Raw genomic sequence first — 15,665 nt, 5'->3', positions numbered from 1 at the left:
ATTAATAAACTTTCAAGATAATATGCTAAGTAAAATGCACTAATCACAAAAAGACAAATACTATGCAATTCCACTTATATTAAGTACCTAGAGTAGTCAAATTCATAGATACAGAAATAGAATTATGGTTACCAGGGGCTGGGGAAAGGAGAGATGGGGAGTTGTTTAATGGGTATAGAATTTCAGTTTTGCAGAATGAAGAGCATTCAGGAGATTGGTTGCACAATAATGTGAATGTACTTAACTAACTATGTTTAAAAATGGTTAAGATGGTTTTATGTTACATATATTTTTCCATAATTAAAAAAAACTGTTTTGCAATTTTGTAAAAAATTAAACATGCATGTAGCATATGATCCAGCCATTTACTTCAAGTTACCCAAGAGAAAAGAAAACATATGCCAATACAAAGATTTGTACAAAAATGTCCTTAGTTGCTTTATTTGTAATAGTCCAAAACTGGGCATAATCCAAATGTCCATCAACAGTTGAATGGTTAAACAAATTGTGGTCTATTCATAGAAAGACATGCACTACTGACACACACAACTGTAGTTTACAAGTATAGTGGTGTACTATAACGTACCAAAAGTAGGTTTGCCTGGATCAAAGAGAGAAATTCACATTTGTAATTCTGAAAGATCTTTAAATTTTTGCTTCATAGGTCTAGCTTAATTTTACACTGCTACAAGCAATGTATGAGATGCCTGTTTATGATCACCTCATCAATGGAATATGTTGTCAATCTTTTGGATTTTTGCCAACATGATAAGTGAAAACTATCATGACAAGTTTGAGTGCTTTTCTCCGTGAGGTTGAACACCACCTTTTTATATGTTTGAAGGCCGTTTATATTTCTGTTTCTATGAACTGTCTTTCATGTCCTTTGCCCATTTTTTTATTGTGTTGTTGGTCTTGACCTCAGTTTTTCAGGAGCGCTCTCTATATAACATATGCCTGTTATATGAGTTGCAAATATTTTTCCAACACAAATCCAAATCTTATGAAAGACTCAGATGCTCACTCTGACATAAAATTTCGGGGAGGAGGATTCATGGAATCTGAAGCCCATGTATGGATTGATGATGAGCCCACTTTTAAACATGCATGTAGCATATGATCCAGCCATTCTACTCATATTTACCCAAAAGAAAACATGCAAAACAGGTGTTTAATTGTGGAAAAACATGTAACATAAAGGCTCTTAGTTTTGTGTAGTTGAATTTACTATTTTTTCTAATATAGGTTCCAGGTTTTACATCATAATTATAAAGGCCTTCGTCACTTGAGGTTGTAAAGGAGTTTGCTTTGCTTTCTTTCAGTTCTTTTATGATTGCCCTTTCCTGCTTTTGACATTTAAATCTTTGATCCATTTGTAGTTTACCCTAGTATACAGTATGAGGTATGGATGAACCTTTTTTTCCCTAGATTCAATCCAGTTGTCCCAACATTAATTATTAAAAAGTTAATCTTTACCTTATTTCAGATGCTGCCTTTATTTTATTATAATTTCCTTTATGTGTTGGAATCTGTTTTGGTCTTTTACACTGGTCTGTTGGTCTATTGAACAGGTGTTATCATGAAGGAGCAAGGAGTACAAAAAAATCAGCCTACAGAAATGGAATAAAGGAGGGAGTGATAACTTTGTTTTGGTGATAAAGTGGAAAACCAATTTATTGCCTGCTGATGAAATATACATACACCTTGAAATCAACCTGTGCAAGAGAAACATAAGGGAGCATAGCTGTATTTGAAAATGGCATTATAGAAATGTATGAGGGAAATTACCAAAGAACCTGAGGGGTAGATAGTCCCAATTCATTGAATGCTTTATTTGCCATACAGAATTTTTATTTTGATTTATAAATAGTGGAACAGCCCTAACCGGTTTGGCTCAGTGGATAGAGCGTCGGCCTGCGGACTGAAGGGTCCCAGGTTCGATTCCGGTCAAGGGCATGTACCTTGGTTGCGGGCACATCTCCAGTAGGGGGTGTGCAGGAGGCAGCTGATCGATGTCTCTCTCTCATCGATGTTTCTGACTCTCTATCCCTCTCCTTTCCTCTCTGTAAAAAATCAATAAAATATATTATAAATAGTGGAACAATTGTCAGCAGACTAATGAAATGTAAAATTATGTAAGACTAGAGGCCCGTTGCATGAAGATTCGTACAAGAATAGGCCTTCCTTCCCCTGGCTTTGCTCCTGGCTGCCCAGGACCCTGCAAGTCTTCGCTCCTGGCCGGAGCACCACTCCTGTAGCTCTTTCCGCCCCCAGCCCTCCCCTCATAGCAGGCATCCCACCCTGCCTGGCTGCTCTACGCCTGCATATGCAAATTAACCCAACATCTTTGTTGGGTTAATTTGCATACTCACTCCTGATTGACTGATGGGCGTTGTGGATGTATGGTCAATTTGCATATTTATCTTTTCTTAGTGTAGATTATATGGGGGCGGGTGTCTAAACCTGAGTTCAGGCCGAAACCGGTTTGGCTCAGTGGATAGAGCGTCGGCCTGCGGACTGAAGGGTCCCGGGTTCGATTCCGGTCAAGGGCATGTACCTTGGCTGCGGGCACATCCCCAGTGGGGGGTATGCAGGAGGCGGCTGATCGATGTTTCTCTCTCATCGATGTTTCTAGCTTTCTATCCCTCTCCCTTCCTCTCTGTAAAAATATCAATAAAATATATTTTAAAAAAAATAAAAATAAAAAATAAACCTGAGTTCAGTGGGCTCCTCAGCAATCCCTACATGGGCTTCAGGTTCCATGAACCTCCCCCCCCCCCACTCCCCGAAATTTTATGTCAGAGAGAGCATGGGAGTCTTTCATCAGATTCTCAGAAGTCTGACACACACAAAAGTTAAGAATACCTTTTAAAACTAGGGTTGCCAATCAAGAAGTATTTGCATTAGAGTAGGCAGAATATGAGTAGTAGAGGGGAAAAGTGAGCTTTTCCCTTCAGTTCATTATTTCTAGAAGGTATGGCTAATCCATAATATTTATATTCTGTAAAATTGCTGCAAGCACTAAATTAGTGAATACTGACCCATTTAGTCCTTGGGCAAATACAGAGTTGCTGTTAAATAAATGAGCCAAAGATGGCCTCTGTATAGTGACCCTTAGGTGGTTTGTGGTTGTGTTGTGTGTTTTGTGTGTTTTTTTCACAGTCTGCTGGGGTCTATTAGCATAAAAGCCCGTTGGCTTAGGATGCTTGTTTACAATATGAGAGCTAGAATAAGAAGGCACAGTGTCACCTTTTTCAGCCTCAGCTGGGAAGGTACATGTTGAGCTCGCTGCTCTACACATGTTCACAAAAGCATTACAAGTATTGATTTGGGGGTTACAGATTTTAGCAGATAGACAAATCACAAGGGCAGAATGCATGAATAAAGAGGATCAGCTGTACTAATCCAATCTCATGCACACTTCCAGTGATGAGCCTACTCCTTCATGAGAAACTTTTCCCTTGCTGGGTAGTTTTAATGGTTATGTTGTTCTAAATTTGGCATCCTACTTTATTCTAATTGTAGGTCCTAATTTGGCTCCCTGGATTGTTCTCCCTTCGATATACTATTTAAATTCAGCTGTCTTATATATACTCTTACTCCATTTTGCCCCTGTAGCATGAAGATTCTGTTTCTTTAGAAACTTTTGGTTTGCTAAGAATTACGTGATTTTAAAAAATGGAACCTTTAATTTTATTATTATTAACTAACACATCCCCTCTACCTCCACTCCCCTCCACCTCACCATCCTCACCATTAAAACCTGAACTCCTGCTGCACCACTTTAGTCCACATTGTGTTTGTCAGTTCTCTTTCAGTTGCATATTATTCAGATTCACTGGGAAAGGGGGCTTGAAGAAGAAAAGGCCAAAATAGGGATGACCTCAAGTATATAAACTCTTTTATCTCTTTCCAGTGGTCATTCCCTCCCCACTCCCAGTGCCTTTTCTGCTTCTCCCCAGGTTAGCTTCATTTTGTGTCTAGATTTTCTCAATGCAGTGGGAAAGATGGCCACTGGGGGCTCCAGATTTCTATCTTCTTGGCACACTGTAACTATAGTAAAAAGAGGAACTTCTCTCAGCCAGTTCCATCTATCAGTTAGGGAAGAACTCTGATTGTGTTGAGGTCATATATCTATTTTTGGAGCAATTGCTATTGCCAGGGATATAGGACACTGATTAGCCAGCTTATGTCATGTGTAGGTAGAAAAGTAGTGACCCTTCATTGAGAGCCTCTCCTGGAATTTTTAGGGAAGGGCAGATTCCCTAGGGAAACAGGAGTACTAGTCAACTAAACAACAAATATCAGTTATACACACAAGACAAGTATTTTTTTCCCCTTCTGTGTTTAAGATCAGTAATACATCTCTTAAGGACCATCAGTGTGATTGAACGATTGCACAGTTTTTAGTTTTAAACAATGTTGGATCAAAATTGATTTTGCTTTAAATGTTGACATTATTGTTACTTAGAGGTGGGTACATAGGGATCTGTTATATTTTCTATTCTCTCTTATATGTTTAAAATATCTTATAATTTTAATGAACTAAAATTTATTTTAGGCTGGTGAATAATAATAGATATCTTTCATAATTTCCCTTTAATAGTAAGTTAGCTGTAGAAATTATGTTGTATCTGATATAGGTAAGTTATTTTTTTTAATGTGAAAAACATTATTTCTTTTACCTCATATCATGTAATTATGATACTCTAGGTACCTGCAAGGTGTGGAGTGACAGTCCGGGACAGTCTAAAGAAAGCATTGATGATGAGAGGTCTAATCCCAGAGTGCTGTGCTGTTTACAGAATTCAGGATGGGTATGGTTTGTATGTGATGTGAAATTTTGTTGTGATCTTTACCTAAACCAAGGGAATTGAAAATCAACTTTAGAAAACAATATTAAATTATTATTAAGTTTAGCCTAAAGAAATCTTGTGGGCCTTTTGAGGCATTAACATTAGATAATTTTGTGTGTGACAGTAATGTGTTACTCTGATTAAATGGCCTTATTTGAAATATGTGATTCTTAAATTTTTCTAACCATTTAGAATGTGACTCATTTGAATAGTGGACTCTGCTCCACTTCCCTATTTTTAATACAAACTCGTAGATTCACAAAAGGCTTATCAAATTAACTTTTTTTCAAAACATCTAAAATTATGCCAAGACACACACACCTTCCTAATTTTGAATCCTGTTTTAAAAATTATCCTTTTGGGGGCATGTTGTCCCTTAAGTACTCTTTTTCTTTGGATAGATATATCTGTACCTGTGATTATTTTATTTTATTTTTTTAATGCCAGGAACAATCATTTTCTGCTGTTGTGGGTCTTTTCTGGAGCTAACTTTAAGAAAAGAGTACATCTCTTTACCTTGCTGTTTGTCCAAGAGTGATACATTTATTTGGTGTAAACTTAAAAATTAATTTATTGCCATCTAAATTTCTAATGATGGAAGACCAGGGAGCCAAAACTCCCTCACCATTATTAGCCACTCTAACCAATTTTCATATCTTCAGCATGAGGTATATGAAGATTTTTAGGTATGATTACCAAGGAAGGCTTGTGTCTATACACTTTTCAGAGAGAAGAAACCAATTGGATGGGACACTGATATTTCCTGGCTTACTGGAGAGGAATTACATGTTGAAGTATTGGAAAATGTTCCACTTACAACACACAACTTTGTATGTACCTTTACATTGTTTTTGAAATGTCAAAAATGTTTCTGTTGCCCTAACCGGTTTGTCTCAGTAGATAGAGCCTTAGCCTGCCAACTGAAGGGTCCCGGGTTCCATTCAGGCCAAGGGCACATGCCCATGTTGCGGGCTCAATCCCTAGTAGGGGGCGTGCAGGAGGCAGCAGATCAATGGTTCTCATCATTGATGTTTCTACCTCTCTCTTCCTCTCTGAAATCAATAAAGATATATATATATATATAGATAGATAGATAGATAGATAGAAATACACACACACACACACACACACATATATATGTATATACACTGTATATATATATTTAAATATTTATGTTCTGTGAATGAATTTTTATTTAGGAAATATGAGTGAATAATTTGGGGATTGATGGTTTACCTCGGTTAAAAATCAGTTCTATCCTTTAAAAAACTTGAATTTAAACTAAAGAGTTTTACTTGAGTCATTATACTTTCTTTTGAATTTAAAAAAAGCAATACGTGCTCATTATTAAAAGAAAATTTAAATGGTACAAAATGTATATCAAGTTAAAAATTGAAAATACCAGACTAGAGGTAAACTAGTATTAATCAACTTTTGTATAGTCTTCCAAATTCTTTCTATATATATTTATAAACATGTATGCTTATACCTGTGACCCTAAGGTTTTTCTCCTTTCATTTTCTCTTTTCCCCTCTTTTATCTTCATTATTTCCCACATCTTTCCTTTTCTTAAACTAAAAATGGAGTCTTCTTCTTTGCTTCATATACATCTTTTTATGTCAGTCTACCTAGTTTTATTTTTATAATGATTGCATAAACTGTAAGAATAGTATAAATTCCGTATAATTAACTATCTCTCTAATAATAGACATTTAGGTGTTGTTGTTTTAAAATTTATTATGTACAGGCCTAAACAAAGTCTTTCTACATACATCTTGACATACTTGCATACATATTTCTAAAGTATAGGTTAATGGAAGTGGCATAGCTTTCCTTGAGGACTGAAAGAAGACATTAAAGCTCTTTTTGATGACTTCTCCCTTTGGTGTTTGCATTTGCTAGAACCTAGCCTAAGCTAAGTGTCACCAGCAGAAAGCCTGAAAAGTGAGACCTCTCTACCTTATAGATGAGGACACAGTTCCCAGAGCTTGAGAATCTGTCCTCTAAAAGGGGTAGGCAAAAGCCAGGATTAGAGTGATCTGTAAGACAGGAGTGAATTTCTTAATATATATCTGAAATTTTAGCCATAGTTTATTTCTTTCTAGATGGATAGTTATTGCTACCATTTCGGCATCAAGTGTTTTTCCATGTGCCTTGGTGATTAGTACAGCTGGGCTCTTAAAACAGACAATTGATGAGGTGATTTCCATGGGGGTTTATGCATCATTCAGGGCTCTATTAGTGGTGAATAATGAAATCAGATATTTCAATAATTAAGGCATCTTCTGAACAAGTGTAAAATACACTTAACATCAATCAGATTTACTATGCAAATAGTTTTATAATGATGAACTAGGAAGTTCATTACTATTGAGTTTTAACTTAATGTAGAATTTTGTGTGGTACGATTTTAGGAATAAAAAAACAATTGAACTTACATTTCATAGTGATTACTATTCTTTTTCTTAATTATTATTCTTAGCTAGGAATTGGATATGGGGAGGTAAAAGAAGACCTAAGTTGCTAATCAGAAAATTGTACTAAAATAGTGCCTCAGGAAAGTCCTTGATATAGGAATATAATGAAAGCAAACTGCAGGTTAGTTCCAGAGTATGGAAATCCTTTCAGCACTATTGGAGACCTTCCAGTAAATGTTTGTTGAAAACCTCCCAGTTGCCAACACTGTGTTATATGATAATATAACAATGAATAAGAAAAAAAGTATCCCAGCCTTTGAGTAGAGAGACAGTTGATTTAATAAGAAAATTTTATAAACATTTATAATAACTGTATGTGTAAAGTGCTATAGATATACAGAATGGAGACTCCTAACCTGCCTTTGAGGGGTCAGAAGGTTTCCCAAATGAAGAATATCTAAGCTAAGGTCTAATGGATGAGGGAATAGAAGAAAAGAGTGAAGGGAAGAGTAAGCAAGAAAACATGTTACCTTTTCAGTTTTAAAAAAATGTTCAGCCCTAACCAGTTTGACTCAGTGGATAGAGCATTGGTCCATGGACTGAAGGGTCCAAGGTTCAATTCCGGTCAAGGGCACATACCTTGGTTGCAGGCTCGATCCCCAGCTCTGGTCAGGGTGCATGCGGTGTCTTTCTCACATCAATGTTTCTCTCTGTGTGTCTCTCCCTCTCTCTTCCACTTTCTCTAAAAATCAATGGAAAAATATCCTCATGTGAGGATTAACAATAATAATAATAATAACAATAATAATAATGTACAGAATGGATATTACAAAGTTAGAGGAGGGGGATGTTACAGAATAGCAAGAGTTATGGCTAGAGTAAGCAGTCAAGTTCATGAGAGTCCTTGTAAGCCATGTTTAAGACTTGGGCTTTTCTGTAAAGTAATTGGAAATTTAATAACTGTAAGCAGGGGAGAAGTGTGACTAGATATGTGTTTTAGAATGATTAGATATGTGTTTTAGCAATTATTCTAAACTAATATCTAATCACACTACTCCCCTGAGTGGAAGGGAAAGGGAGAGACACACAGAGAGAAACATTGATGTGAGAGAGACACATCAATTGGGTGCCTCCCAAGTTCCAAATAGAGACAAGAGTAAAAGCCTGTACTCTCTTTGCAACTCTGTTGGATTTTGCTGGCTATTCAAGGAATGCTGCTGCTGCCTTATGGTTCCATAGCGTCTGTTATAAAAGCAATTCCTTCAGTATTTGCCTATATCCCTAGAGTCCTTGAGAACTGGTGGGGTGAAGGATGGCAGGGAAGGTAGGGAAACAAGATTTGAAACAGATGTCATTTGTCTAGCTCTTCCCATTTTTCTGTAGGCACTCAGGTTAATGTCTTCCTTCAGACAGCCCCACACCTTACAAATTAATGCATGCAGATGGCCTGGTCTATGCCTTCCATTAATTTACCATCCATGTCTTGATATGCTCAAATTCAGAATAAGCCTAAATTGTGACCCAAAAGAAAAGAACCTTTTCGTGTTCACCTTTATTGACAAACATATACTTAAAAATACAAGTACAGGGTGGGGCAAAAGTAGGTTTATAGTTTTTCGTATGGAAAATAATACAGGCCCTAACCAGTTTGGCTCAGTGGATAGAGCGTCGGCCTGCGGACTGAAGGGTCCCAGGTTCAATTCCGGTCAAGGGCATCTACCTTGGTTGGGGCCACATCCCCAGTGGGAAGTGTGCAGGAGGCAGCTGATCGATGTTTCTCATCAATGTTTCTAACTCTATCTCTCTCCCTTCCTCTCTGTAAAAAATCAATAAAATATATTTTTTTTAAAAGAAAACAATACTTTTCGTGTATTCACAACTATAAATCTACTTTTGCTCCATCCTGTATTTGTCACTTGCAATTTATACTAAAGTGCATACCCATGTTTTCTCCTCTCAGATATTTTTCTCTGCTCTCTACTTCTCCCCTCGTGTGTGTGTGTGTGTGTGTGTGTGTGTGTGTGTGTGTGTCTTGTTCTCCTTTACATATACACACAACCAGTTACACATAATTTTCAAGTACAAGTCAGTGATAGTAAGAAAAATTACAATTGAGTAAATTAATGCAGAAAGAGAAATTAGGGTTTCATGATACAGATTATCAGGAGAGTGAAGGTCTGAATGGTTAGCAAAGAGGATCAGATGACTATAAAATGCTTACTCCTTTGCGAAAGTTTTGTATTTTTCTGTGCTCTATCTTCTGAAATTATGCTAGTAGCATAAAAGATTCTTAACTTTGGCAAATAGTGGTCACATAAATGTTAAAGATCTTCTAATTTCTTGTATATCCAGAAACAAATGGAAAAGGAACAAAGCTAAAAACAAGCAGTTGCCTTTTTAAATTCCCTAGAAAGTGATAATAGAAAAGAAGATGAAGAAAACAAAAGTAATTTTTAAAACTACCTAAATTTTTTCACAAGCCAGAAAAATGATATGCCAAGATGCCTTTTCTTTTTTTTTTCTTTTTAAGATGCCATTTCTTGATGAAACATTTTTAAATAACGTTTAATCCTGTTAATATGTTTATTGGGAAGAGTTTGGTAAACTGTGGGTATTGTGTTCAATTTAATGATTCATGAAAAGCATTTACATGTAATAGATTAGAAAATTCTAATGTATATGTATGTAATTAGGGTAAGTATTGTTATATGAATACAGATGTATCCTGGGTCATAGTGCAAAATATATTTTTAACTTTAGTTTTTTATTAAAACTGTCTGAAAAACTGGGATAAATTGAGAATATGCAGCAAAAAACAGGACAAAATAGAAATCACCCATGCTCTCACCACTTTGAAATAGCCATTGTTAACATTTTGGTATTTGTTTACGCTTCTTACGTTTTCTGTTTATTATTTACACAAATTAATACTTTTCAAACAGTTTCTAGCTTTGGTAGTTATCAAGGTAGAGCATCCCTAAAACAACCAAAAAAGAGAGAGCCTCCCTAGCATAGTTCTGTTTATGTGACCCAGGTGTGGTGGATCGTCTATTTTCATTCGGAGGCGCCACAGGAGATGCATTGGTGTTGGTGTGCCACAAGAGGCACACTCATGGGCTGCAAGAATTTTTGAAACATGCAATACCTGACTGTTTAGTCAAATCACTGACCTCTTTTTTTTGTTTAGATTATCAAATAAAATAAAAAAAAATGACAGTAGCCAACACAACAATAGCAATCCAGTGTGAATCAAAATTATACCCATTTTTTGTCAAAATGGCAAAAATACATATTTTGTTGTGCCGCAGAATTTTAGTAATTAGTTTATGTGTGCCATGAGATGAAAAAGGTTGAAAATCGTTGTTGGAGAGCATTTGCCTCTGATGTGGAGTTTTTACATGTTGTCTTTTAAGTTTCACAGAGGAGTGTTCACAAATGCATTTAGGTGTTCTGATCCTCACAAAACGATGACTTGTTAAGTCGTTCTTACTGTCTTTTAGGTGATTTTCCTGTTTCTTATCCTAGTTAGTAAGTTTAGACAGGGTTGTTTTGATGTTCATAAAATTACAAATAGCTTTGTCTTTTATAATTATAAATGTTTTTACATTTTCCCTCCTCCCAATATGTTTTTTTTATTATTATTTTATTTTGGGTTTTTTGTGGCTTCTCTGTTGGATATCTTTGTGATTTTAAATAGTAACACTAGTGAGCATCTTGTAACTCCTTTCTTTGTATAATTATTAAATTGTACCCTTATCTTTTCTTTAAGTTCTATTCCCTCTTCTTATCTAATCTCTACTTTTATTTTTATGTAGTCAAGATTGAAATTATTTTTGAATTTTTTATTCATTTCCCATCAAGACTTCTGACTTTTTAAATTGGATATTGGGTGGGAGATAATACATATTAGTCTATCTACTATGTTGAAGCCACTGGTTTTCATTTGAGTACATTAGTGTGTAAGGCAATTCTCATACTATAAATATATAAAAGGTTTACTATTTTAAACAAGAGAGTAAATAAGTTGATTCCTAAAAAGATTCTTGCAAGTTTTGAAATTCTCTATAATGTTTTACTTTGCAGGTACGAAAAACTTTTTTCACCTTAGCATTTTGTGACTTTTGTCGAAAGCTGCTTTTCCAGGGTTTCCGCTGTCAAACATGTGGTTATAAATTTCACCAGCGTTGTAGTACAGAGGTTCCACTGATGTGTGTTAATTATGACCAACTTGAGTAAGTAATCAAAAAAGATTTCTACCTACCATTTTACATTTAATTTTTCTGAATGTGAAACTAGTATTCTGTGGGAATTTTTTGTCCAGTAGAGTTGTTACAGGGAATTTTTTTTTTAAGTGTATCTGGAGAGTAGTATGTGGGAGAGCCTGTATTTTACTCCAAAATTGTACTTCTGGTTCAGCTACACATTTCATTTATGTTTTATATTCCCTTTCAATTAATAAAGATCCCTTACCCATAGAAATCACTTATAGATAGTTTTGGGGAGGAGAGCAGTTGTTGTTTCAATTAAGTTAACCATTATATTTTTGGACCACAGATCAAGGGATCTGATTCTGTCAGCTATTTTGTAAATTCTGTTTCTCTCTCTCTCTCTCTCTCTCTCTCTCTCTCTCTACCTCTTTTAACCCCACCTGCACCCCCAACTTATTTAAAAGTAAGATATAAAATCTTTATACCTAAAATCTTTATATCTTTTTCTAAAATTTTTATTTGCTTTTTATGCTAGAGTCTAACAAATTAGACTAAATCTCTTAATCTTTTTGTATGTTGTAGTTGCTGCTGCTGTTACGGTGTTACTACTTTTCCTGATCACTTGAGCAAATAGAATTCAACTCTGTATTTTAAAGTATATTATAAATGATGTAATCTGACTTTGCAATAGTTACATTTTCTTCTAATTCCTTAACATAAAGCATGATTTTTCCCTTCTGATATGTAGAAATTTGCTATATAGAACAATCAGTTTTAGATTCTGAGCTTGCCTTTTAAAATACAATTTAATTTTTAAAAATAAGCCAAAAACCCAACTAATTGAATTTAACAACTATTTCTAAAAATGGAATTTGATCTCCAATATTTCTGTTAAGTCTATAATGTATTCTGATGTATGAAGCTTCTGGGTTTTGCACAAGTTAGGTTTGTTTTGTTTTGTTTTTGTTTTTGCCTCACAGTTTGCTGTTTGTCTCCAAGTTTTTTGAACACCACCCAATACCACAGGAGGAGGCCTCCTTTGCAGAGACTACCCTTACATCTGGATCATCCCCTTCCACACACTCCTCCGATTCTTTTGGGTATGATTTGACTCCTGCTGTTCAGTGGCATGCTATTTGAGCTGGTTTCTTTTGGATCTTTGGTTTACTATAAACTTTTTCAACATCTGGATTGTAATAAACTTATTTTATTACACCAGTCAGGTATTTAATATATACATTTGGTATAGATACACGGGACTTAGAGTCCCTGCCTTGTGCTCATCACTTTATTGGGTAATATCAGATATAGAAGTACATGACTTCCATTTAGAAACCTAGCATTAACATATGAGACAATGGCAAACAATAAAAATAATATATAATTAAAATCTATAGTTTATGACACAGTATTTAAAACTATGTGATAAGGACAAATATTACCATGTTTACAGGAGAAAAGGATAGTGAGAGAGAGTAGTCAAGATAATTTAATGAAGAAAGTGGGATTTAAATTGGACCTTGAAGAATTCTAAAAGTCTGAATTAGCTTGGGGAATAAAAGCCTGGTTATTTGGACGCAGGAAGTGAGGCGGGGGGCGGGGTTGGAAATAGCATAAATAAAGGGAATAGCAGTGGTATGTTTAGGAGATAGTGAAGAGAGCCTAATCTAAGTCGAGAAGTGTGTGTAAAACTAGATTAGAGAGTCTAGGAATTTAGGCTGGAATTTACACTACACATAAGAAGGTAAAAAAGAATTAAAGTTTTTGAGCAGAGGACTTACCTGATCAAAATGGTTTTAAAGAAAGAATCACTTAACAGTGATATACACATAGATTGATAGAGAAATGTCTATTGTAAAGAAGGCCAACTAGGATGCTGGTTGTGAAGACAGTGAGAAGCAATGAAGACGAACTGAAGTGGTAGTAGCATACAGAAGGAATGGATGTTCATAATATGTAAAAGAAAAATTTAATAGTATTAATTAGTTGTGGAGGATAAAGAGGTACATAGTCATCCACATATTCAAGTTTCGTACTAGGGGGAAAAAAGAGATGATGATGAGTTTAGATAGAAGATGCCGGTTTGCTTTGAAGCATTTCTTACACAGGTCTGTTTACTCTTTCCCTATGGGATTTGAGGAAGTATAAATTATACTATATCTGGAAGCATACCGTGAAAAAATAAAGTCTCCACACAGTATTCTGTTCTAGACTGTTCTAGAGATAATTAAGATCAGAAATATTTATTGTCAGTTTTAACCCTACTTCTCACTCTTCACAATGTAATGCTATTTCTTCTACCCAGAGATATTTAAAAAAATAATAATAATAAGTTGACACTCCCAATAGGCCTATATAATGTTTATGAAGCCAACCTTTCTGGAGATGTAATAGGCTAGAAGTTTTTGCAAAAAATCTTTGTATTAAGGAGTGGATGTATTTACTTATTTTGGACCACATAGAAAATGCAACCACTATGTTCTCTTGACAGGTTGTAACAGTTACCCCCTCTGGTGGAGTCATCTTATACCTGCTGTTTATATCATTTGTATGCAACTGTATATTTTTAGGAGAGCAAATCAAAATGTTATTGTTTTGATTTTTAATTAATCCTTTAACTGTGACATTTACTTCTGACAGATTCTATAGACTGTGATGCCTTTCTAATGTCAGATCCCAGTTCTGTGAGCAGAGTTACAGAATATTATAATGAAATTAGCTTGGCCTCTCTGAAAGTTATTAATGGTAATGATCAGGACATTTGCCTACCAGTGATGGGAATGCTAGCTTTAAGTTAAATCATTTGCGCCTATGCCATAGGTACTTCATTTATAGTAATCTGATAGATTCTGGTCTTGAGCAAATTTTGGGGAAGATGTTTAAACTTTTGTTTTCCTGATGCTTTTCTGTTATAAGTGTATAGGGATAGTTTAAAAAGGCAGATGCCAATTCTGTTCTATATCAGAATTTCTTTGCATTTTGTTAATAGTTTCTTAACAATCATGATGGTCATGAAACACATATAAAAATAGATGTAACCAAGACATATTGGAAAAGTGATACATTGCTCAGTTTGGATAAGAAATTAGAGGCACCCACTTTTCTACTTTTAAAAAATACTTCGGAATGTATACATTATTGAAAAGGCAGCATTTTTTTAATTTAATAAATCTTTATTGTTCAGATTATTACAATTATTCCTCTTTTTTTCCCCCCCATAGCTCCCCTCCACCCGGTTCCCACCCCACCCTCTGCCCTTAACCACCCCCCCACTGTCCTCATCCATAGGTGTACGCTTTTTGTCCAGTCTCTCCCTGCACCCCCCATACCCTTTTCTCCCCGAGAATTGTCAGTCCACTCCTTTTCTATGCCCCTGATTCTATTATATTCACCAGTTTATTCTGTTCATCAGATTTTTTATTCACTTGATTTTTAGATTCACTTGTTGATAGACATGTATTTGTTGTTCATAATTTTTATCTTTACTTTTTTCTTCTTCTTCCTCTTCTTAAAGAATACCTTTCAGCATTTTATATAATACTGGTTTGGTGGTGATGAATTCCTTTAGCTTTTTCTTATCTGTGAAGCTCTTTATCTGACCTTCAATTCTGAATGATAGCTTTGCTGGGTAGAGTAATCTTGGTTGTAGGTTCTTGCTATTCATCACTTTGAATATTTCTTGCCAGTCCCTTCTGGCCTGCATAGTTTCTGTTAAGAAATCAGTTGACCATCATATGGGTGCTCCCTTGTAGGTAATTAACTGTTTTTCTCTCGCTGCTTTTAATATTCTCTCTTTGTCTTTTGCTCTTGGCATTTTAATTATGATGTGTCTTGGTGTGGTCCTCTTTGGATTCCTTTTGTTTGGGGTTCTGTGTGCTTCCTGGACTTGTAAGTCTATTTCTTTCACCAGGTAGGGAAAGTTTTCTGTCATTATTTCTTCAAATAGGTTTTCAGTATCTTGCTCTCTCTCTTCTTCTGGCACACCCATAATTCTGATGTTGGTACGCTTGAAGTTGTCCCAGAGGCTTCTTACACTATCTTCAAATTTTTGGATTCTTTTTTCTTTTTGCTTTTTCGGTTGAGTGTTTTTTGCTTCTTTGTATTTCAAATCTTTGACTTGATTCTTGCATTCCTCTAGTCTGCTGTTGGGTCTCTGTATAATATTTTTTATTTCAGTCAGTGTA

General features: G+C 35.4%; 1 protein-coding gene across 5 annotated transcripts in view; it reads left to right on the top strand.

Annotated features, from left to right (window-relative positions):
• Positions 1 to 15,665, top strand: part of BRAF (B-Raf proto-oncogene, serine/threonine kinase) — a 150,391-nt gene that overhangs the window by 69,160 nt on the left and 65,566 nt on the right. For all 5 annotated transcript variants that reach the window (XM_080665983.1, XM_080665981.1, XM_080665982.1 and 2 more), the window contains exons 4-7: positions 4,714 to 4,817; positions 5,584 to 5,686; positions 11,357 to 11,505; positions 12,462 to 12,581. In XM_080665983.1, coding sequence (XP_080522109.1) covers positions 4,714 to 4,817; positions 5,584 to 5,686; positions 11,357 to 11,505; positions 12,462 to 12,581 — 476 coding nt within the window. The remainder of the gene's footprint in view (positions 1 to 4,713; positions 4,818 to 5,583; positions 5,687 to 11,356; positions 11,506 to 12,461; positions 12,582 to 15,665) is intronic.

This window comes from Plecotus auritus (genome assembly GCF_963455305.1).
Source record: "Plecotus auritus genome assembly, chromosome: 4".
Taxonomy (NCBI): domain Eukaryota; kingdom Metazoa; phylum Chordata; class Mammalia; order Chiroptera; family Vespertilionidae; genus Plecotus; species Plecotus auritus.
The sequence above is the reverse complement of the archived record's forward strand: the minus strand, read 5'-3'. Positions and strand labels throughout refer to the sequence as shown.